A 22,103-nucleotide genomic window follows, 5' to 3' on the forward strand; every position below is an offset into this window, starting at 1 on the left:
ACACAGTTAGCACCAGTTCTGGCGCGTCGGGACTCTCCCCTGTGAAGGGGGAGGTTCTGCGCCCGTCAGCTGCAGTAAGCGGGGCGGGAGTGCATCCAGTGGGACAGCTCCCGCCAAAATCTATGGCGCTGTGCGAGGGGGCGGAGCCTGTGTCCGTGCCCCAGAAGACTGAACGGAGGAGCTGTGCAGCGCTGATCCTTAAGCCAGCAACCCTTGTACACGGAGCTATAGACCAAGCCAGCCCGGCCTCTAATACATCAAGGGACAGTGTAGGCAAGAGTGAAAGTGAGGGAAAAAATGTGACTAAAAATGGTAATGTGCAGAATGTGAGTTATAGTGTGCATGGGAGGAGTTGTGGTAGCAGTGTGGATGAGGGGGGAACTTGTGGGGTGCAAGAGAAGGGTGCAAGTGGAGTGCAAGAGAGGGGTGCAAGTGGAGTGCAAGAGAGGGGTGGTAGTGGAGTGCAAGAGAGGGGTGCAAGTGGAGTGCAAGAGAGGGGTGCAAGTGGAGCGCAAGAAAGGGGTGGTAGTGGAGCGCAAGAAAGGGGTGGTAGTGGAGCGCAAGAAAGGGGTGGTAGTGGAATGCCAGAGAGAGGATTGGTGGCAGACACCTCTGTTAAGAATAAGGGTGCTGGTTTGGGGTCTGGATCAGGTTCTGGTTCGACTGCCCCCCGGTAGTGGCTGCTTCTCCCAGAAGCTATGCCAGCGTCACTGCCGGGGGATCAGGGGGATCCCCATCTCCGTCTGGCTCTGGTGGTCACTTGCAACAGCGCCTACTGGAGGCTCTACGTAGGGGAGACAGGTCAATCCATGTAGAGGGGAGGGGTGAGGTTGATCTGTCTTTTTGGATAGAAAGACATGGCTTAGGCGCATTCCGAGAACATAATGGGGAGGTGGTCTGGTCCCTCCCGACATCCGGGCAGGAAAGTGGCCGTAGGAATGTGGTCCGTTTAGTGTGGAGGGGCGAAGATGCGTGTCCGCCTCGGGGAAAGGTGGTTGAGCTCCTCCTCCAAATGGAATTCAGGGCAAGTGACATCTTTGCCCTGATCCACCCCTACGCTACTTCTGAGTTTGACATCAGCTTTGTTCGGCCGGAGGGTCTTGAACTCTTCTGGTCGAACTATGAGGTGGTGAAAAACGAGCCCGGCTGGCGGGATTTCGCCGTAAAGGCGATATCCCGTCAGAATTTGACCAAGAAAGTGACCGTTTTGACACGTAACGAGTCACTATCTTGCTATGATATCATGACCTGGCTCAGCCGATATGGTGATGTGACGGACATGCCAAAAAAGAACTATGACGAACATGGGATCTGGTCTGGGGCCTGGACGTTTTCCGTCAAACTGAAGCGTTCGGGGAGCACTGTTGCCCACATCCCATCAGCTGCTTTTCTTGGGAGAGACAGAATCCAAATTTTCTACCAGGGGCAGCCCAAGGTCTGTCACAGATGTGGCAGCCCCACTCACTTTAGCGCAGCCTGTACTGTGCAGGTCTGTGCTCTGTGTGGTGGGGTAGGTCATCTTGCCACATCCTTTAGGCAGATCTGGTGTCATCTGTGTGGTGTCTTAGGACACCCTTTCAGCCGTTGTCCTAGCGCCTTTGCCCGTGCGACGGTCACCTTGGCTGGGGAGAGCAGTAATGTTGCTTCAGCTGGGGAGGGCACGAGTGCGGGTGAAGGTGCAACAGGGTCAGTGAAGAGGAAAAGTCCCGCCAAGCTGAGGCGGGAGGCTAATCGGAGAAGGAGCAGGGAACTGGAGAGTTCCCATGTGGCAGGGGTAGCTTCTGACCCTGCTCCAGAGGTTAGTCCTGAAACTGCTGAGGCCCTGGAGGAAAATGTGCTGGATGAGGAAATGGGGAGAATCAGTAAAGAAGAGGGCAGCAAGGCCGATCTTTCCGATTCCTCCCACTGTGAAAGTGTGGATGAGGAGGGTGAAGAGAGGCCAAAAAAGAAGGGCAGTAAAGGGAGAAAGAAGAGGTCAGAGCCCTCTAGTCCCCGTGCTACGGACCAGGTCCATAGCGGAAGCTTACTTGCCCCCCCTCTGATTGATCTGTCTAACCGGTACTCTGTCCTTGAAGACATCTCCTCCCCCTCCATGGAGGGGGGGGTCAAGGATGGGGTGCCTGAAGTGGGGGAGCCTCCAGGGGGAACTGGGCCCTGTCCACATGGGGCAATTTCCTCAGGGGATGGGGCCAAACCAGAGCCAGGCGGAGATGGCGATTTAAAAATGGACCAGTCTGAGTCCAAAAAAAGGTTTAAAGAGAAAGAAGCCTCCTCTTCCGGGGATGAGGGGGTAAAGAAGAAACAGAAATGAGGGGGTTAGGGCCGTCTATCTCAATCACCCATGATAGCGGCACTCACCCCATTGACGCTGGCATCCATTAACTGTGCCAGTATAAAGTCTGATACGGCTAGATTCGCAGCCTTTGATTTTCTCGGCCGTGTTGAAGCCGACATTTTCTTTTTACAAGAGACCAGGTTGTCAGATCTAGCCTCCCTGGTAAAAGCCAGGAGAGAGTGGAGGCGCGGCCCCTCCCACTGGTCTCTTGCGGCTGAGCCGTATAGTGGGGTGGCGGTCCTTTTTACCGCTCCTGTTGAATGCCGACGGGTTATTGAATTAGAAATGGGGAGGTGCCTGATCTTAGATGTCCTCATGAAGGGTCAAGAGCTTCGGCTTATTAACATCTACGCCCCACAAACAAAGTGGGGACGAAAAGATCTCTTTATGAGGATTAAGCCCTTTCTTTTTACAAGCCGACAGGTGATCTTTGGAGGGGATTTCAATACTGTCACGAGATCCCAAAATAGGAGAGGCTCCAATGATCGGTTGGCTTATGATAGCTTAGCTCTCAATAGTATAGTTAAGGAAGCTCGCCTAGAGGATGCCCACATCTGGAGCCCCTCAGGCCACACGGGTTTCACCTATCATCGAGGTAGCTGCAGGTCTAGAATAGATAGGTTTTATTTAAAGGAAGAAGCCGTCTCTTCCGCAGTGTCCGTGGTTGAGGTGGAGTTCTCCGATCACTGTATGATTTTGTTTTCCCTGAATGTTTCAGAGACCCCCCGGATGGGAAAAGGTTATTGGAAGCTGAATTCGTCCCTCCTGGAGGAAGCGGAGGTAAGACAGTCCTTTGAGGATTTTCTTCAGAGTCAGGTTCCTTTACTGGACCTATGTAGTAGTAAGTCAGAGTGGTGGGAGATATTCAAGAAGCGGGTTGCGGGGTTCTTCCACCAGCTCTCGAGCCTCAGGTCCCTTAACAGGTATCGCCTGTATCAGGGACTGAGGAGGAAACTCGAGCTTCTCGTCTCGACTGGAGGTAGCCGAGAGGATATCTCCAGAGTGAAATCCTTGCTGATGAGGTGTCAGTACGATAGGCACGCATCTTTGGTTTTTGAGAGGGATTACGGGAGGTACCGCTCGCCCGACCCTTACAGAAACTGTAAGATGTCAGTGAGTAGTAAAGTCATTTCAGGACTGATTGATAGTACGGGATCTCTGAATCGGTCCAGATCAGGGATCTTGGAGGTCGTCAGATCCTTCTACTCACACCTCTTGGGAAGGAAGGATCTAGATCGAGACGGGATGTCGGCTTTCCTGGCTGAAACCATTCCTGAGCCAGGGGTAGACCCCTCTCTTGATGTTTTGGCAGAAGAAATCAGGGAAGAGGAAGTGAGACTGGCGATCGAGGGGCTCGCGCCCAAGAAGTCACCAGGTCCGGATGGCTTAACATCCGAGTGGTACAGGACCTTTAAGGAGTCTTTAGCTCCCCTCTTGACTGAGGTATTCAATGAGTGTCTCTCCTCGGGCACTCTGCCGAAGTCAATGAGGAGGTCAGCCCTGATTCTTCTCTCAAAGGGTAAAGATCCTAGCCGTATTGAGAATTGGAGGCCCATAGCTCTTCTCAATACGGACAGGAAGCTTCTCGCCAAGATACTGTTTAATCGGCTGGTGAAGTTTGCACCCCGGCTCCTTTCGGGGGCTCAGCACTGCTCGGTTCCAGGCCGCAGCACCTTAAGTGCTGTTCTCGGTGTCTGGGAGGCAGTGGAGCGGAGTAGTGCGGGTCTCTGGAAGGGGTACCTGCTGTCCTTGGATCAGGCCAAAGCATTTGATCGGGTGAACCACGAGTACCTCTGGTCCGTCCTCCTGAGATATGGCTTACCGAGTACTTTTGTGAATTGGCTTGTCACCATATATGCAGGGGCAGAGAGTTTCCCACTGGTGAACGGTTGGTCTGGCCGCTCTTTTGAGGTGGGGTCCGGAGTCCGTCAGGGTTGTCCTTTGAGCCCGCTTTTATACGTGTTCGCAATTGATCCCTTCGTCCGGAGGGTAGATTGTGGGCCGTTGGCGGGAGTCAGGATGAGTCTGGCGGAGCCGGATGTCGCCCAGAGAGTGGTGGCGTACGCTGATGATGTCACCATTTTTGTGTCCTCGAGAGAGGAGGTCGATGTGGTGATGTCGGAGGTGGAACGCTACTCGGAGGCATCCGGGTCTAAGATCAACCGGGATAAGTGTGAAAGTCTCTGGCTGGGAGGGGGAGATCCCACATTTGATCTCCCGGACACCCTCCCAGGGCCCCAAGACTCAGCAAAAATTCTGGGCATCACATTCGGCCAGGATGATTATCCCACCAAAAACTGGGATGGTAAGCTCCAGGATGCCACTCAGAAGGTGGACCAGTGGAAGGGTTGGTCTATGACCCTCAGGGAAAGGGTACACCTGATCAAATCGTACCTGCTCCCCTTGTTTATCTATCTGGGCAGCGTATGTATCTTGCCAGAGGCTTACTACACTAGGGTCTACAGCCTGTTTTTCCAACTGTTATGGGGGAACAGGATGAACCTAGTCAAGAGGGAGGTTACGTACCACACGAGGAGACTAGGGGGTTTATCTATGGTAAACCCTGTGGTGTTCTTAACGAACACCTTCTTGAAAGCCAACATCTCAAACCTCTGGTCAGAGAGGGCTCCTCCGTGGGTACTCTCCTGCAGGGAATGGTTTCGGCCTTTCTTCCAGGAATGGGAGGCAGGAGGGCAAGTGAAGGACCTCCGTACGCCCCATGGGCATCTTCCGGCTTACGCTACCCCGACTCTGAAGGTGATACGTCGGTGGGGTCTGGGAGTGTGGGAGATCAGGACCCAGTCAAGGCAGTTCCTTGACAAACGGGTTCTGTTGACCCACTTCCAGAAGCCTCTGGCGCTCAGGGACTGCCCAGGTCGGGATCTGAGGGTGGGGTTGTATTTTTTAAATATGAAACGGATCCCCCAGAAGTTTTGGGACTTGGCCTGGCGCTGCTTTCAGGGGAAGCTATATGTGAGGGACAATTTGAAGTGTAGGAGATCTGATGACCGGGACTGTCCCCGAGAAGAGTGTGGGTACATGCTGGAAAGCATGGACCATTTCCTGCTTCATTGTCCCTTTTAATATAGGGGTCTACAACCGGGTGGGCGCTTCCATCGGCTGGAGTCAACTTGCCGGCCTTACCTATCCAGAGTGGGCTTATGGGGCATTCAGGAACCTGGGTGGCCGAGACCGGGGCACTTTGTTTTTAGTCAGCTTAGTGGTTAGGTACTACACGTGGAACGCACGGTGTTTAGTGTCTACACAGCGCAAAGTCCTCTCCGAGGTGGAGGTCTGTAGGAATATCACCGGTGACCTCGGGAAGATCAGGTCTTTGGAGTATGGCAGTCTTGGTACCAGTAGGGCTTCTCTCCTATGGAGAGGGTTTTCTTTTGATGTGCCCTAGGTACTAGGCCTTTTGGGTAGAGTACCCTTGTTTTTGTTAGGGACAGTGATGCAGGGACAGGGTTAGGGTGATAGTAGGGTCAGTTTATTTTTAGGGATAATGGTAGGGAGAGAGGTAGGGCGGAGTTAGGGAAGAATGTAAATTTTGTATGTATCAGGATTGCCATCCTTCTTCCTGGTGGTGGGCTAATGCATGTGCACCATAGCTTTTTGTTTTGTTTTCAGATGCTATGGTTATGAAGGGCTTACAGGCACCGAACGTGGGCCTAAAGTGGGTTGTATTGTTTTCTTATGTATGTTAAAGCTGGTAATGGTTAAGTTGGTTGGGAGGAGTTCTAGGTTGGGAGGGTATATTTGTGGGTGGTGGTGGTCTTTTCTTTTGGTGGACCTGGCATGGATCAGTTGTGGACTGGACATTGAGGACTATGAACTGTATGGAAAAAACTCTGACCCATGTACAGGAGGGCGGGTGGTGTGCGTGAAGGGTCAGTTTAGTGTAGAATGTTCTTTTATATTTGTAGGTGTGTTTTCTGTTTATAGGTGTATATAGTTTGTGTATAGTATTGTATATAGTAGTGTATATAGTTAGTTGTGTATATAGTATGTATAATGTATGTTATATTATTATAATGTAATAATTTAATTTTGTATTTTTTATTTTATTTATTTATATATTTTTTTTATTTTTTTTTTATTTTTTTAGAAGTACCGTATATAGTATTTATAGTAGAGATAGACATGGCAGTCGAACCAGTTTTGTTTTTGTAGTAATGTTTCTTTAGTATCCCGTTGTGGATTTGTTTTCTTTGGTTTATATATGTAGTATGTAGTAAAGATGTGTGTAAGCATGTGTGTATTGTGTTCTCTGTGATATTTTCCCGAGTTTGGGTATTTTGAGTTAATAATTTATTTATTTATTTATTTTCCGTTGGTTTCTTGTAGTTAATATATTGATATATATATGTGAATGTGTGTGTTATAGTGTTATTATTATTATTAATGTTATTATAAAAAAAATAAAAAAATAGTGTGCAGTGTGAGTGCTTGTTGTGTTTTCTATTTGTAATGTATGATTTTTCCCGAGTTTGGGTGTTTTGAGTTAAAGCGAAATAGTGCTATTTTTATGTTTCTTATGAGTGTGTTGTTTGGCTATGAAAGGTGTAGTTATAATATTTCTAGTTCTAGTAGGAAAGCTGGGCTGGCCGGTTAGGCAGGATTTTTGTTCTTTTATTTAAATGTAAAGTTTGGGTTTATGTTATTTCATGTTGTTGTTTTCCGTTATGGCAAAGTTGTGCTGGTTTATGTTTTGTTATGATTTATATTTTTCTAATAACAGATTTACAGGATATAACTCAGGATCAGTACAGGATAAGTAATGTAATGTATGTACACAGTGACCTCACCAGCAGAATAGGGAGTACAGCTCTGGGGTATAATACAGGATATAACTCAGGATCAGTACAGGATAAGTAATGTAATGTATGTACACAGTGACCTCACCAGCAGAATAGTGAGTACAGCTCTGGGGTATAATACAGGATATAACTCAGGATCAGTACAGGATAAGTAATGTAATGTATGTACACAGTGACCTCACCAGCAGAATAGTGAGTACATCTCTGGAGTATAATACGGGATATAACTCAGGATCAGTAAAGACATGATGTTAATGAGTTTTGAGAATATACTGAAAAGCTGCAAGTACACAAACAGTTAACAGATCACAGTCACACCCCGCAACATTGAACCACCTCCTACCCCATATGGGAATACAAGTTAGAAACCGCACAAAAAAAAAAGTTTGGGGTTTAGAGTTTTCTACCTCAGAGGCAAAGAGAAGTAAATACATTTTAGGTAAGTAAATCCTCTTCTTTCTTATTTTCCTCCGCAGCAACAATGGCTCCAAGAAGAAGAAGCCTGAGACGCCTTAATGAAGACTGTAGCCTGAAGGATGAACACCCAGATAATTGCGTCCCTACCAGTGTGCCTCCAGCTGTTGCAAAACTACAACTCCCAGCATGCCCGGACAGCCAACGGCTGGGAGTTGTAGTTTTGCAACAGCTGGAGGCACACTGGTAGGGAAACACTGCTATTTGGGCATGATGTAGATTTGAAGGGAACCTGTCACCTTGAAAATAAAATGTAATCGACCGGCATCATGTTATAAAGCAGGAAGAGCTGAACAGATTGATATATATCATTGTGGGAAAAGATTTAGTATAACTTGTAACTTATTGGTTGAAATGTCTGATCTTTCTATTCTTAGGAGTCCTTTGGGTAGTGTGACTCAATGGTAGGACCGCCCACCGGACTCCTAAGCATTGAGAGATCAGAGATTTTTATCATTAAATGACAAGTTTCACTTTATCTTTTCCCAACAAAATATATATCAATCTACTCAGCTCCTCCTGCTCTATAACATGATACCTGCAGATTGTACTGTATTGTATATATATATATATATATATCATCTGCTCAGCTCCTCCTACTCTATAACATGATACCTGCAGATTGTACTGTATTGTATTTATCATGTGCTAAGCTCCTTCTGCTCTATAACATGTCACCTGCAGATTGTACTGTATTGTATATATAATCTGCTCAGCTCCTCCTGCTCTATAACATGATACCTGCAGATTGTACTGTATTGTATATATAATCTGCTCAGCTCCTCCTGCTCTATAGCATGATACCTGCAGATTGTACTGCATTGTATATATATATATATATATATATATATATATATATATATATAATCTGCTCAGCTCCTCCTGCTCTATAACATGAAATCTGCAGATTGTACTGTATTGTATATATCATCTGCTCAGCTCCTCCTGCTCTATAACATGATACCTGCAGATTGTACTGTATTGTGTATATTATCTGCTCAGCTCCTCCTGCTCTATTACATGATACCTGCAGATTGTACTGTATTGTATATATCATCTGCCCAGCTCCTCCTGCTCTATAACATGATACCTGCAAATAGTACTGTATTGTATATATCATCTGCTCAGCTCCTCCTGCTCTATAACAGGATACCTGGAGATTTTACTGTATTATATATATCATCTGCTCAGCTCCTCCTGCTCTATAACATGTTACCTGCAGATTGTACTGTATTGTATATATCACCTGCCCAGCTCCTCCTGCTCTATAACATGATATCTGCAGATTGTACTGTATTGTATATGTAATCTGCTCTGCTCCTCCTGCTCTATAACATGATACCTGCCGATTGTACTGTATTGTATATATTATCTGCTCAGCTCCTCCTGCTCTATAACATGTTACCTGCGGATTGTACTGTATTGTGTATATTATCTGCTCAGCTCATCCTGCTCTATAACATGTTACCTGCAGATTGTACTGTATTGTGTATATTATCTGCTCAGCTCCTCCTGCTCTATTACATGATACCTGCAGATTGTACTGTATTGTATATATCATCTGCTCAGCTCCTCCTGCTCTATAACCGGATACCTGCAGATTGTATTGTATTGCATATATCATCTGCTCAGCTCCTCCTGCTCTATAGCATGATACCTGCAGATTGTACTGCATTGTATATATATATATAATCTGCTCAGCTCCTCCTGCTCTATATCATGTTACCTGCAGATTGTACTGTATTGTATATATCATCTGCTCAGCTCCTCCTGCTCTATAACATGATACCTGCAGATTGTCCTGTATTATATATATCATCTGCTCAGCTCCTCCTGCTCTATATCATGTTACCTGCAGATTGTACTGTATTGTACATATAATCTGCTCAGCTCCTCCTGCTCTATATCATGTTACCTGCAGATTGTACTGTATTGTATATATCATCTGCTCAGCTCCTCCTGCTCTATAACATGATACCTGCAGATTGTCCTGTATTATATATATCATCTGCTCAGCTCCTCCTGCTCTATAACATGTTACCTGCAGATTGTACTGTATTGTATATATAATCTGCTCAGCTCCTCCTGCTCTATAACATGATACTTGCAGATTGTCCTGTATTATATATATCATCTGCTCAGCTCCTCCTGCTCTATAACATGTTACCTGCAGATTGTACTGTATATATCATCTGCCCAGCTCCTCCTGCTCTATAACATGATACCTGCAAATAGTACTGTATTGTATATATCATCTGCTCAGCTCCTCCTACTCTATAACATGTCACCTGCAGATTGTACTGTATTGTATATATAATCTGCTCAGCTCCTCCTGCTCTATAACATGATACCTGCAGATTGTACTGTATTGTATATATAATCTGCTCAGCTCCTCCTGCTCTATAGCATGATACCTGCAGATTGTACTGCATTGTATATATATATATATATATATATATATATATATAATCTGCTCAGCTCCTCCTGCTCTATAACATGATATCTGCAGATTGTACTGTATTGTATATATCATCTGCTCAGCTCCTCCTGCTCTATAACATGATACCTGCAGATTGTACTGTATTGTGTATATTATCTGCTCAGCTCCTCCTGCTCTATTACATGATACCTGCAGATTGTACTGTATTGTATATATCATCTGCCCAGCTCCTCCTGCTCTATAACATGATACCTGCAAATAGTACTGTATTGTATATATCATCTGCTCAGCTCCTCCTGCTCTATAACAGGATACCTGGAGATTTTACTGTATTATATATATCATCTGCTCAGCTCCTCCTGCTCTATAACATGTTACCTGCAGATTGTACTGTATTGTATATATCACCTGCCCAGCTCCTCCTGCTCTATAACATGATATCTGCAGATTGTACTGTATTGTATATGTAATCTGCTCTGCTCCTCCTGCTCTATAACATGATACCTGCCGATTGTACTGTATTGTATATATTATCTGCTCAGCTCCTCCTGCTCTATAACATGTTACCTGCGGATTGTACTGTATTGTGTATATTATCTGCTCAGCTCCTCCTGCTCTATTACATGATACCTGCAGATTGTACTGTATTGTATATATCATCTGCTCAGCTCCTCCTGCTCTATAACCGGATACCTGCAGATTGTATTGTATTGCATATATCATCTGCTCAGCTCCTCCTGCTCTATAACATGTTACCTGCAGATTGTACTGTATTGTGTATATTATCTGCTCAGCTCCTCCTGCTCTATTACATGATACCTGCAGATTGTACTGTATTGTATATATCATCTGCTCAGCTCCTCCTGCTCTATAACCGGATACCTGCAGATTGTATTGTATTGCATATATCATCTGCTCAGCTCCTCCTGCTCTATAGCATGATACCTGCAGATTGTACTGCATTGTATATATATATAATCTGCTCAGCTCCTCCTGCTCTATATCATGTTACCTGCAGATTGTACTGTATTGTATATATCATCTGCTCAGCTCCTCCTGCTCTATAACATGATACCTGCAGATTGTCCTGTATTATATATATCATCTGCTCAGCTCCTCCTGCTCTATATCATGTTACCTGCAGATTGTACTGTATTGTATATATAATCTGCTCAGCTCCTCCTGCTCTATATCATGTTACCTGCAGATTGTACTGTATTGTATATATCATCTGCTCAGCTCCTCCTGCTCTATAACATGATACCTGCAGATTGTCCTGTATTATATATATCATCTGCTCAGCTCCTCCTGCTCTATATCATGTTACCTGCAGATTGTACTGTATTGTATATATAATCTGCTCAGCTCCTCCTGCTCTATAACATGATACCTGCAGATTGTCCTGTATTATATATATCATCTGCTCAGCTCCTCCTGCTCTATATCATGTTACCTGCAGATTGTACTGTATTGTATATATCATCTGCTCAGCTCCTCCTGCTCTATAACATGATACCTGCAGATTGTCCTGTATTATATATATCATCTGCTCAGCTCCTCCTGCTCTATATCATGTTACCTGCAGATTGTACTGTATTGTATATATAATCTGCTCAGCTCCTCCTGCTCTATAACATGATACCTGCAGATTGTCCTGTATTATATATATCATCTGCTCAGCTCCTCCTGCTCTATATCATGTTACCTGCAGATTGTACTGTATTGTATATATCATCTGCTCAGCTCCTCCTGCTCTATAACATGTTACCTGCAGATTGTACTGTATTGTATATATCATCTGCTCAGCTCCTCCTGCTCTATAACATGATACTTGCAGATTGTCCTGTATTATATATATCATCTGCTCAGCTCCTCCTGCTCTATAACATGTTACCTGCAGATTGTACTGTATATATCATCTGCCCAGCTCCTCCTGCTCTATAACATGATACCTGCAAATAGTACTGTATTGTATATATCATCTGCTCAGCTCCTCCTGCTCTATAACAGGATACCTGGAGATTTTACTGTATTATATATATCATCTGCTCAGCTCCTCCTGCTCTATAACATGTTACCTGCAGATTGTACTGTATTGTATATATCACCTGCCCAGCTCCTCCTGCTCTATAACATGATATCTGCAGATTGTACTGTATTGTATATGTAATCTGCTCTGCTCCTCCTGCTCTATAACATGATACCTGCCGATTGTACTGTATTGTATATATTATCTGCTCAGCTCCTCCTGCTCTATAACATGTTACCTGCGGATTGTACTGTATTGTGTATATTATCTGCTCAGCTCATCCTGCTCTATAACATGTTACCTGCAGATTGTACTGAATTGTGTATATTATCTGCTCAGCTCCTCCTGCTCTATTACATGATACCTGCAGATTGTACTGTATTGTATATATCATCTGCTCAGCTCCTCCTGCTCTATAACCGGATACCTGCAGATTGTATTGTATTGCATATATCATCTGCTCAGCTCCTCCTGCTCTATAGCATGATACCTGCAGATTGTACTGCATTGTATATATATATAATCTGCTCAGCTCCTCCTGCTCTATATCATGTTACCTGCAGATTGTACTGTATTGTATATATCATCTGCTCAGCTCCTCCTGCTCTATAACATGATACCTGCAGATTGTCCTGTATTATATATATCATCTGCTCAGCTCCTCCTGCTCTATATCATGTTACCTGCAGATTGTACTGTATTGTATATATAATCTGTTCAGCTCCTCCTGCTCTATATCATGTTACCTGCAGATTGTACTGTATTGTATATATCATCTGCTCAGCTCCTCCTGCTCTATAACATGATACCTGCAGATTGTCCTGTATTATATATATCATCTGCTCAGCTCCTCCTGCTCTATATCATGTTACCTGCAGATTGTACTGTATTGTATATATAATCTGCTCAGCTCCTCCTGCTCTATAACATGATACCTGCAGATTGTCCTGTATTATATATATCATCTGCTCAGCTCCTCCTGCTCTATATCATGTTACCTGCAGATTGTACTGTATTGTATATATCATCTGCTCAGCTCCTCCTGCTCTATAACATGATACCTGCAGATTGTCCTGTATTATATATATCATCTGCTCAGCTCCTCCTGCTCTATAACATGTTACCTGCAGATTGTACTGTATTGTATATATCATCTGCTCAGCTCCTCCTGCTCTATAACATGATACTTGCAGATTGTCCTGTATTATATATATCATCTGCTCAGCTCCTCCTGCTCTATAACATGTTACCTGCAGATTGTACTGTATATATCATCTGCCCAGCTCCTCCTGCTCTATAACATGATACCTGCAAATAGTACTGTATTGTATATATCATCTGCTCAGCTCCTCCTGCTCTATAACAGGATACCTGGAGATTTTACTGTATTATATATATCATCTGCTCAGCTCCTCCTGCTCTATAACATGTTACCTGCAGATTGTACTGTATTGTATATATCACCTGCCCTGCTCCTCCTGCTCTATAACATGATACCTGCAGATTGTACTGTATTGTATATGTAATCTGCTCTGCTCCTCCTGCTCTATAACATGATACCTGCCGATTGTACTGTATTGTATATATTATCTGCTCAGCTCCTCCTGCTCTATAACATGTTACCTACGGATTGTACTGTATTGTGTATATTATCTGCTCAGCTCCTCCTGCTCTATAACATGTTACCTGCAGATTGTACTGTATTGTGTATATTATCTGCTCAGCTCCTCCTGCTCTATTACATGATACCTGCAGATTGTACTGTATTGTATATATCATCTGCTCAGCTCCTCCTGATCTATAACATGATACCTGCAGATAGTACTGTATTGTATATGTAATCTGCTCAGCTCCTCCTGCTGTATACCACGTTACCTGCAGATTGTACTGTATTGTATATATCATCTGCTCAGCTCCTCCTGCTCTATAACATGATACCTGCAGATTGTACTGTATTGTGTATATCATCTGCTCAGCTCCTCCTTCTCTATAACATGTTACCTGCAGATTGTACTGTATTGTATATATATCATCTGCTCAGCTCCTCCTGCTCTATAACCTGATACCTGCAGATTGTACTGTATTGTATATATCATCTGCTCAGCTCTTCCTACTCTATAACATTGATACCTGCAGATTGTACTGTATTGTATATATCATGTGCTAAGCTCCTACTGCTCTATAACATGTCACCTGCAGATTGTACTGTATTGTATATATCATCTACTCAGCTCCTCCTGCTCTATAACATGATACCTGCAGATGGTACTGTATTGTATATATCATCTACTCAGCTCTTCCTGCTCTATAACATGATACCTGCAGATTGTACTGTATTGTATATATCATCTACTCAGCTCTTCCTGCTCTATAACATTTTACCTGCAGATTGTACTGTATTGTATCTATCATCTGCTCAGCTCCTCCTGCTCTATAACATGTTACCTGCAGATTGTACTGTATTGTATATGTAATCTGCTCAGCTCCTCCTGCTGTATAACATAATACCTGCAGATTGTACTGTATAGTATATATCATCTGCTCAGCTCCTCCTGCTCTATAACATTATACCTGCTGATTGTACTGTATTGTATATATCATCTGCTCAGCTCCTCCTGCTCTATAACATGATACCTGCAGATTGTCCTGTATTATATATATCATCTGCTCAGTTCCTCCTGCTCTATAACATTATGCCTGCTGATTGTACTGTATTGTATATATCATCTGCTCAGCTCCTCCTGCTCTATAACATGTTACCTGCAGATTGTACTGTATTGCATACATATATATATATATATATATATATATATATATATATAATCTGCTGGGCTCCTCCTGCTCTATAACATGATACCTGCAGATTGTACTGTATTGTATATATCATCTGCTCAGCTCCTCCTGCTCTATAACATGATACCTGCAGATTGTACTGTATTGTATATATATCATCTGCTCAGCTCCTCCTGCTCTATAACCTGATACCTGCAGATTGTACTGTATTGTGTATATATATCATCTGCTCAGCTCCTCCTGCTCTATAACCTGATACCTGCAGATTGTACTGTATTGTATATATATCATCTGCTCAGCTCCTCCTGCTCTATAACATGATACCTGCAGATTGTACTGTATTGTATATATATCATCTGCTCCGCTCCTCCTGCTCTATAACATGTTACCTGCAGATAGTACTGTATTGTATATATTATCTGCTCAGCTCCTCCTGCTCTATAACATGATACCAGCACATTGTACTGTATTGTATATATCATCTGCTCAGCTCCTCCTGCTCTATAACCTGATACCTGCAGATTGTACTGTATTATATATTTATATCTTCTTAGTTCCTCCTGCTCTATAACATGATGCTGATAGATAACATAATGCTAGATTTTATAACCCTTTTCAGGTAGGTTACATGTAAGTGTTTTGTACAACGAATTTGATGAAGGGGAATCCTGGAATGTCTTATTATTGGGCAATTGTGATATCTACTGGGAAGGATTTAGTTCCCTTATTCTTGGCACTATTTGTATTGCTGATGACCCATCAAACGTCTAAAGTCACTTGTCCTGTGATGGTAAATACATAGCACTATCATCTCATGCTGGAGACAGAGGGTCGGTGCACGGTCATCCGGTGGAGATTTAGATTTGAAGACAGGAACGCGGGTACAGGTATAGATTGGATACAGTCGGGTGGTACGTCACCCCCTGCCCCGTCTTCTTTTGGTCCCCTCCAGAATGATGTACAATAAGAAGGGGGAGCAAGGAGCAGTGACATGCTGTGGCACTTCAGCGGCTAGGCTCCGCCTCTTTGACACTTAAATTATACAGAAAAACTGTGATTTTTATATAGCATTTGTTTTATCAGTTCTATGTGTCATGTACGGCTGACATATTCCCTTTAGGCCTGTCCGAAAACTACAATGAAGAAACAAGAAACTTAGACTGGACTTGAACTAAAACCATTGGTACTGCAGAGAGTCTTAAAGGAGTAGTAGCAGAGCAGGGGTGCTGGGTTTTTAAACCTTTCTTTTTTGGCTCTATTTTATTTATTTGCGTTTTAGTTGTGTTTTAGTCTATTGCAATGAGGGAGAAAGTGGAAAGTTTACTGTGTCTGTAGAAGTTCCACTGTTGTTATATTCACCCTTTATTTGGGTCACTGGTTTAGAGACTTTAATTCGGAGGCCCCCCCATTGTTGTTACTGGTTTCCTAGCAATCCTTTTACATCTTTGTCTTTGGCGCACACCATAGGCTGCACGTTTCTCAGCTGAAGTTCCCTCAATGATATCAGCTCCATCGTGGAAGTAGGAGGGTGCCGCTTCGTATAAATCAATATCGGGGGTGCGATGTGAGGTGTAAGGGGCAGATGGTGTTAACCCCTAAATGTTCGTGACGCTAGGGTGTGGTTTTAACCAAAAACCACCCGAAAGGTAGCAACGCTAGTCCTAGTAAGACAAATAGGAGTCCAAGGCCAGGTTAGGGTTAATGGTAGCTTTACTGAGGTAGACAGATGGTAACAGTCTTTACAGCTCGGCCAGGATCCCAGAGAGGTGACCAGTAACACAGGGGACCTCACACCTTGCTGGTACTTGTAGTGACTTTGACAGACTTTAGCGCAGCCACGCTGACTATAATAGACTTGACTGAAGATGGTGACAGCAGACAGAGATGACGACTTACTGACTTGTGGCTGTAATTTAGGTTGAGGCCTCCAGATGTGCTGGACACTGGGTCTGAGACGTCTGGACTGGACCTCAGGATCTAAGAGAGATTGTAGAACCTCCCCCTCTTATAAAGGGGCGGAGCAAGGAGCCCATAGGTCAACTGCGGGTCACCTGGTCACTTGGTGCTGTCTGGGTAACATAACATGTGACTTTAACATGTGACAACCCTTATCATGTGACTAATAACCATGTGACCAAATCAAAGGTCCTTTACATTCAATGTACAACTAATTTACATTATGGGGGACACTGCAGGTGAGTCCTGGGGACGTGCAGAGACTCAACCTGATAGGACTGTAGGATGATATCCTGTACTGGGACATCACACACACACACACACATATATATATATATATATATATATATATATATCCATTATAGTTTGTTCAGTAATGTCACTTCGTCCACAGAATTCATCGGATGGATGGTATCTGGGCCTGTATAAGGGGGATGGGTGATATAATGCTAATTGTATTGGCAGATAGTTTTGTGTCTACCCAACTTTCCTAGCATCCTGGGGATGTATGAGGGTCCTTTTTTTGCGCCCCTGATCTGTAGTTTTAACAGGACCATCTGTAGTTTTAACAGGACCATCAGCATGCCCTGATACGGCCTGTGGTCAGCAGCTGCAAAACTACAACTCCCAGCATGTTGGACTATATAGTAGTATGTAGTATAGGTCAGTGTTTCCCAACCAGGGGTGCCCCCAGCTATTGCAAAACTACAACTCCCGGCTGTCCGGGCATGCTGGGAGTTGAGGTTTTGCAACAATCTTCGCCCTATTGGTTGTTGGGTACCTTCAGTTGGTGCACACTGGCTGTCCGGGCATGCTGGGAGTTGAAGTTTTGCAACAATCTTCGCCCTATCGGTTGTTGGGTACCTTCAGTTGGTGCACATTGGCTGTTCGGGCATTCTGGGAGTTGAAGTTTTGTAACAATCTTCGCCCTATCGGTTGTTGGGTACCTTCAGTTGGTGCACATTGGCTGTCCGGGCATGCTGAGAGTTGTAGTTTTGCAACAGCTGGAGGCGCTCTGGTTGGGAAACACAGCTATAGAATATGGTGCAACATTCCGGGAGTTGGATAAATACTGTCCATTCCATTGCCGGTATTTTTAATAAAAAAAATATCGGCAGGGTTGCCAAAATAGCAGCCAAGTGGGAACCCTAATCCTGAGTTGTAAATCAGCTTAGTTAAGTAGGGATGTAATTCCTGCACCAATGTCTATGCCTAACCAGACAACTTTTCTGGGAAAGCTGGGTCTTAATGGGGAGGGATGTTCATGGTTGTTGGTCAATTGTCTCCACAGTTTCATTTATGCCAGTGTTTCCCAACCAGGGTGCCTCCAGCTGTTGCAAAACTACAACTCTCAGCATGCTCGGACAGCCAATGCTGGGAGTTGCAGCTTTGCAACAGCTGGAGGCCCACTGGTTGGGAAACACTGATCTATGCTCTGCCCTTGCCCTGCAGGATGGATCCTAAAGTCATAGAGAAAGTAGTGCAGGAGATGGCAGACTTCACGCCCGACATGGGAGAAATCGAGGGCGTCCCCCTCCTTAAGGGAATCTGTGACGTATGGGACACGATACACAACTTCCAGGCTCGGGACGGTGACATTGTGGTGGCGTCTTACCCCAAGTCAGGTGAGTCAGGGCCTGTGATATGGAGTAGGGGAAGGATTCTCTGCAGTAAAGGCTGATAAGAAAGACATTAATAGATCTGACACATTCTCACGGCAGGGACCACGTGGATGCAGGAGATTTTGGATCTGATCGTCCTGGATGGGGACGTAGAGAAGAGCTTAAGAGCCCCGGGCTTTGTGAAGGTGCCGTTCCTGGAGATGGGGCACACCTGTAAGTACATGGCGGCACGTTCAACACAAAAACACTCCAATGGGAATTAAGCTACAGATGAGATCGATAGACAGGTGGGGGGGGGGGGGGGGGGGGATAAAATTAATGGCGGCTGTCGGGGGAGAGATATGAGGCACCAATAGACCAGTCAGTTCTTAAAATTGATGTTAGAAGCAGAAAAATGGTCAAATTTAAAGGGGTACGCCACTGGGGGAAAAAATATATATATATATTTTTTTTTATTTTTTTTTTTAAATCAACTGGTGCCGGAAAGTTAAACAGATTTGTAAATTACTTCTATAAAAAAAAAAATTTAATCCTTCCAGTACTTATCAGCTGCTGTATGCTCCACAGAAAGTTATTTTCTTTTTGAATTTCCTTTCTGTCTGACCACAGTGCTCTCTGCTGACACCTCTGTCTAAGTCAGGAACTGTCCGGAGCAGGAGCAAATCCCCATAGCAAACCTCTCCTACTTTGGACAGTTCCTAAAATGGACAGAGGTGTCAGCAGAGAGCACTGTGGTCAGGGAGAAAGGACATTTTAATTAAATAGAAAAAATGTAATTAAATAGAGGAAAATTTAATTAAATAGAAAATAACTTCCTGTGGATCATATAGCAGCTGATAAGTACTGAAAGGATTAAGATTTTTTTAATAAAAGTTATTGACAAATCTGTTTAACTTTCTGGCACCAGTTGATTTAAAAAAAAAAATGTTTTCCAGTGGAGTACCCCAAATGACTGTGGCCCTCCAGATGTTGCAAAACTTCAACTCCCAGCATGCCCAGACAGCCGCTGGCTGTCCGGGTTGCTGGGAGTTGTAGTTTTGCAACAATCTTCGCCCTATCGGTTGTTAAGTACCTTCAGTTGGTGCACATTGGCTGTCCGGGCATGCTGGGAGTTGAAGTTTTGCAACTATCTTCGCCCTATCGGTTGTTGGGTATCTTCAGTTGTTGCATATTGGCTGTTGGGGCATGCTGGGAGTTGTAGTTTTGCAACAATCTTTGCCCTATCGGTTATTGGGTACCCTAATTTGGTGCACATTGGCTGTTCGGGCATGCTGGGAGTTGTTGATTTGCAACAGCTACGCCTTCACAGAAGGACAACTAGGGACCAGCAATAGGTTAGGGTGATGGGGGGTGAAGGCTTGTCTGGTACGATCCCACAGTAGAGCTGCCGTAGAGCAAACTGCTGAAAAACCTCCTGCTGTCTATGCTTCCAGTGTATAGGACTAAGTAGCCACAGACCAGTCTGAGCTCCCATTATGACCTACAGTATGTCCACTGCCGAAAGTGTCCATAATTGGTACTTGAGCATCAGAAATGGAGCAATTGAAGAAGGCGCCTGGTCTGATGGATGACGTTCTCCATCATGTGGACGGCTTGGTGCCCGTGTGTCACTTACCTGGGGAAGAGATGGTACCAGGATGCATTGTGGGCAGATGGGCAATGCTCTAAGAAAACCCTGGGTCCTCCATACATGTGGATGAAACAATGACACGTACCACCTACCTAGACATTATACAGACGAAGTCTTCATGGACGTGGGAACAACTAATGGCAGCGGACTCTTTCAGCAAGAATGACAGGAACTGCTGCTGACATCTTGGTTCAGAGACCACAGGGCACATCATAGGCCTCGATGGGTCAGAGGATGGGGAGAACCGATACAATATTAGGCAGGTGATATTAAAGGGGTACTACACTGGAAAACATATTTGTAAATGACTTCTATTAAAAAAAATACCAATCCTTTCAAGACTTATCAGCTGCTGTATACTACAGAGGAAGTTATTTTCTTTTTGAATTTCCTTTCTGTCTGACCACAGTGCTCTCTGCTGACACCTCTGTCCATTTTAGGAACTGTCCCAAGTAGGAAAAAATCCCCATAGCAAACCTCTCCTGCTCTGGACAGTTCCTGACATGGACAGAGGTGTCGGCAGAGAGCACTGTGGTCAGAAAAAAGAAAGTCCAGAAAGAAAAGATTTTCCTATGTAGTATACAGCAGCTGATAAGTACTGGAAGGATTAAGATTTTTTAGTAGAAGTAATTTACAAATCTGTTTGACTTTCTGGCACCAGTTGATTTAAAAGAAAATGTTTTCCTGCAGAGTACCCCTTTAAGGTTATGTCTGATCAGTGTAGGAGCTGAATGTTAATGTGAATATTTCCTTTATTTCCAGCTCTGGAGGTGGCTAATACTATGTCAAGTCCTCGTATCCTCAAAACTCATCTGCCCGTCCAGTTGATGCCCCCATCGTTCTGGGAGAAAGATGTCAAGGTGGGAAATGGGAGGAATGGAGACAGATAGCAGTATCCTCACAGGTGGTGGGGTATATTAAAGGGGACCTTTCATCAAAAAAACTTTTGATATATTGTAGATTAATGTATGCAGAATAACTTTACAATTGCATGTTATAAAAAAAAAAAAATGCTTCTTTCTATTTAATTTTCCACTTTGAAAAAATGACCACTAGGGGTCTCCCTACCAGTCCTATTTTATAGATTTCAAACTCATGCAGGATTCCTAAATCTCAGACTGCAGCCGGGACACAGACAAACTCAGCACTGCTCACTGCCAGGGAGTTTGTCTGTGTCCCGGCTGCAGTCTGAGATTTAGGACTCCTGCATGAGTCTGAAATTTATAAAAAAAAAAAAAAAAAAAAAAAAAAAAGGACTGGTAGGGAGACCCCCTAGTGGTCATTTTTTCAAAGTGGAAAATTAAATAGAAAGAAGCATATTTTTTTATAACATGCTATTGGAAAGTTATTCTGCATACATTAATCTATAATATATCAAATGTTTTTTTGATGAGAGGTACCCTTTAATATTACGCAATAAACAGGGAGACATTTGAGAGTCTGGGAAAGTTGGGTGGAACTCCCTGTTATGATGGAGAATATAATAAATGAAAATATTTAAAAGGGTACTCCGGTGGAAAAAAAAAAATTTTTTTAAATCAACTGGTGCCAGAAAGTTAAACAGATTTGTAAATCACTTCTATTAAAAAAAAAATCTTTATCCTTCCAGTACTTTTTAGCAGCTGTATGCTACAGAGGAAATTCTTTGATTTTTGAATTTCTTTTTTGTCTTGTCCACAGTGCTCTCTGCTGACATCTGATGCCCGTATCAGGAACTGTCCAGAGCAGGAGAAAATCCCCATAGCAAACCTATGCTGCTCTGGACAGTTCCTGACACGGACAGAGGTGTCAGCAGAGAGCACTGTGGACAAAACAACAAAATATATTCAAAAAGCAAAGAACTTCCTCTATAGCATACAGCTGCTAATAAGTACTGAAAGGATAACAATTTTTTAATAGAAGTAATTTACAAATCTACAATTCCATACAAAGAGAAAGACGGCTCGGGCACAGCTCAGTGTAAGCGCCCATTCACACTGCGGTATCACTCACCGCTAGGAAAAC

General features: G+C 43.8%; 2 protein-coding genes across 2 annotated transcripts in view; both read left to right on the plus strand.

The window, feature by feature from the left end:
• The first annotated feature begins 7,390 nt into the window (after positions 1 to 7,390).
• LOC130283802 (sulfotransferase 1C1-like) overlaps positions 7,391 to 22,103 on the plus strand; it is a 38,595-nt gene continuing 23,882 nt past the window's right edge. The window contains exon 1 of the mRNA XM_056533307.1: positions 7,391 to 7,594. Coding sequence (XP_056389282.1) covers positions 7,504 to 7,594 — 91 coding nt within the window. The 5' untranslated portion in view covers positions 7,391 to 7,503. The remainder of the gene's footprint in view (positions 7,595 to 22,103) is intronic.
• Positions 16,417 to 22,103, plus strand: part of LOC130284680 (sulfotransferase 1C1-like) — an 11,088-nt gene continuing 5,401 nt past the window's right edge. The window contains exons 1-4 of the mRNA XM_056535305.1: positions 16,417 to 16,537; positions 18,300 to 18,472; positions 18,569 to 18,682; positions 20,862 to 20,959. Coding sequence (XP_056391280.1) covers positions 16,491 to 16,537; positions 18,300 to 18,472; positions 18,569 to 18,682; positions 20,862 to 20,959 — 432 coding nt within the window. The 5' untranslated portion in view covers positions 16,417 to 16,490. The remainder of the gene's footprint in view (positions 16,538 to 18,299; positions 18,473 to 18,568; positions 18,683 to 20,861; positions 20,960 to 22,103) is intronic.

The sequence above is a fragment of the Hyla sarda genome, chromosome 8 (assembly GCF_029499605.1).
Source record: "Hyla sarda isolate aHylSar1 chromosome 8, aHylSar1.hap1, whole genome shotgun sequence".
NCBI classification, from domain to species: domain Eukaryota; kingdom Metazoa; phylum Chordata; class Amphibia; order Anura; family Hylidae; genus Hyla; species Hyla sarda.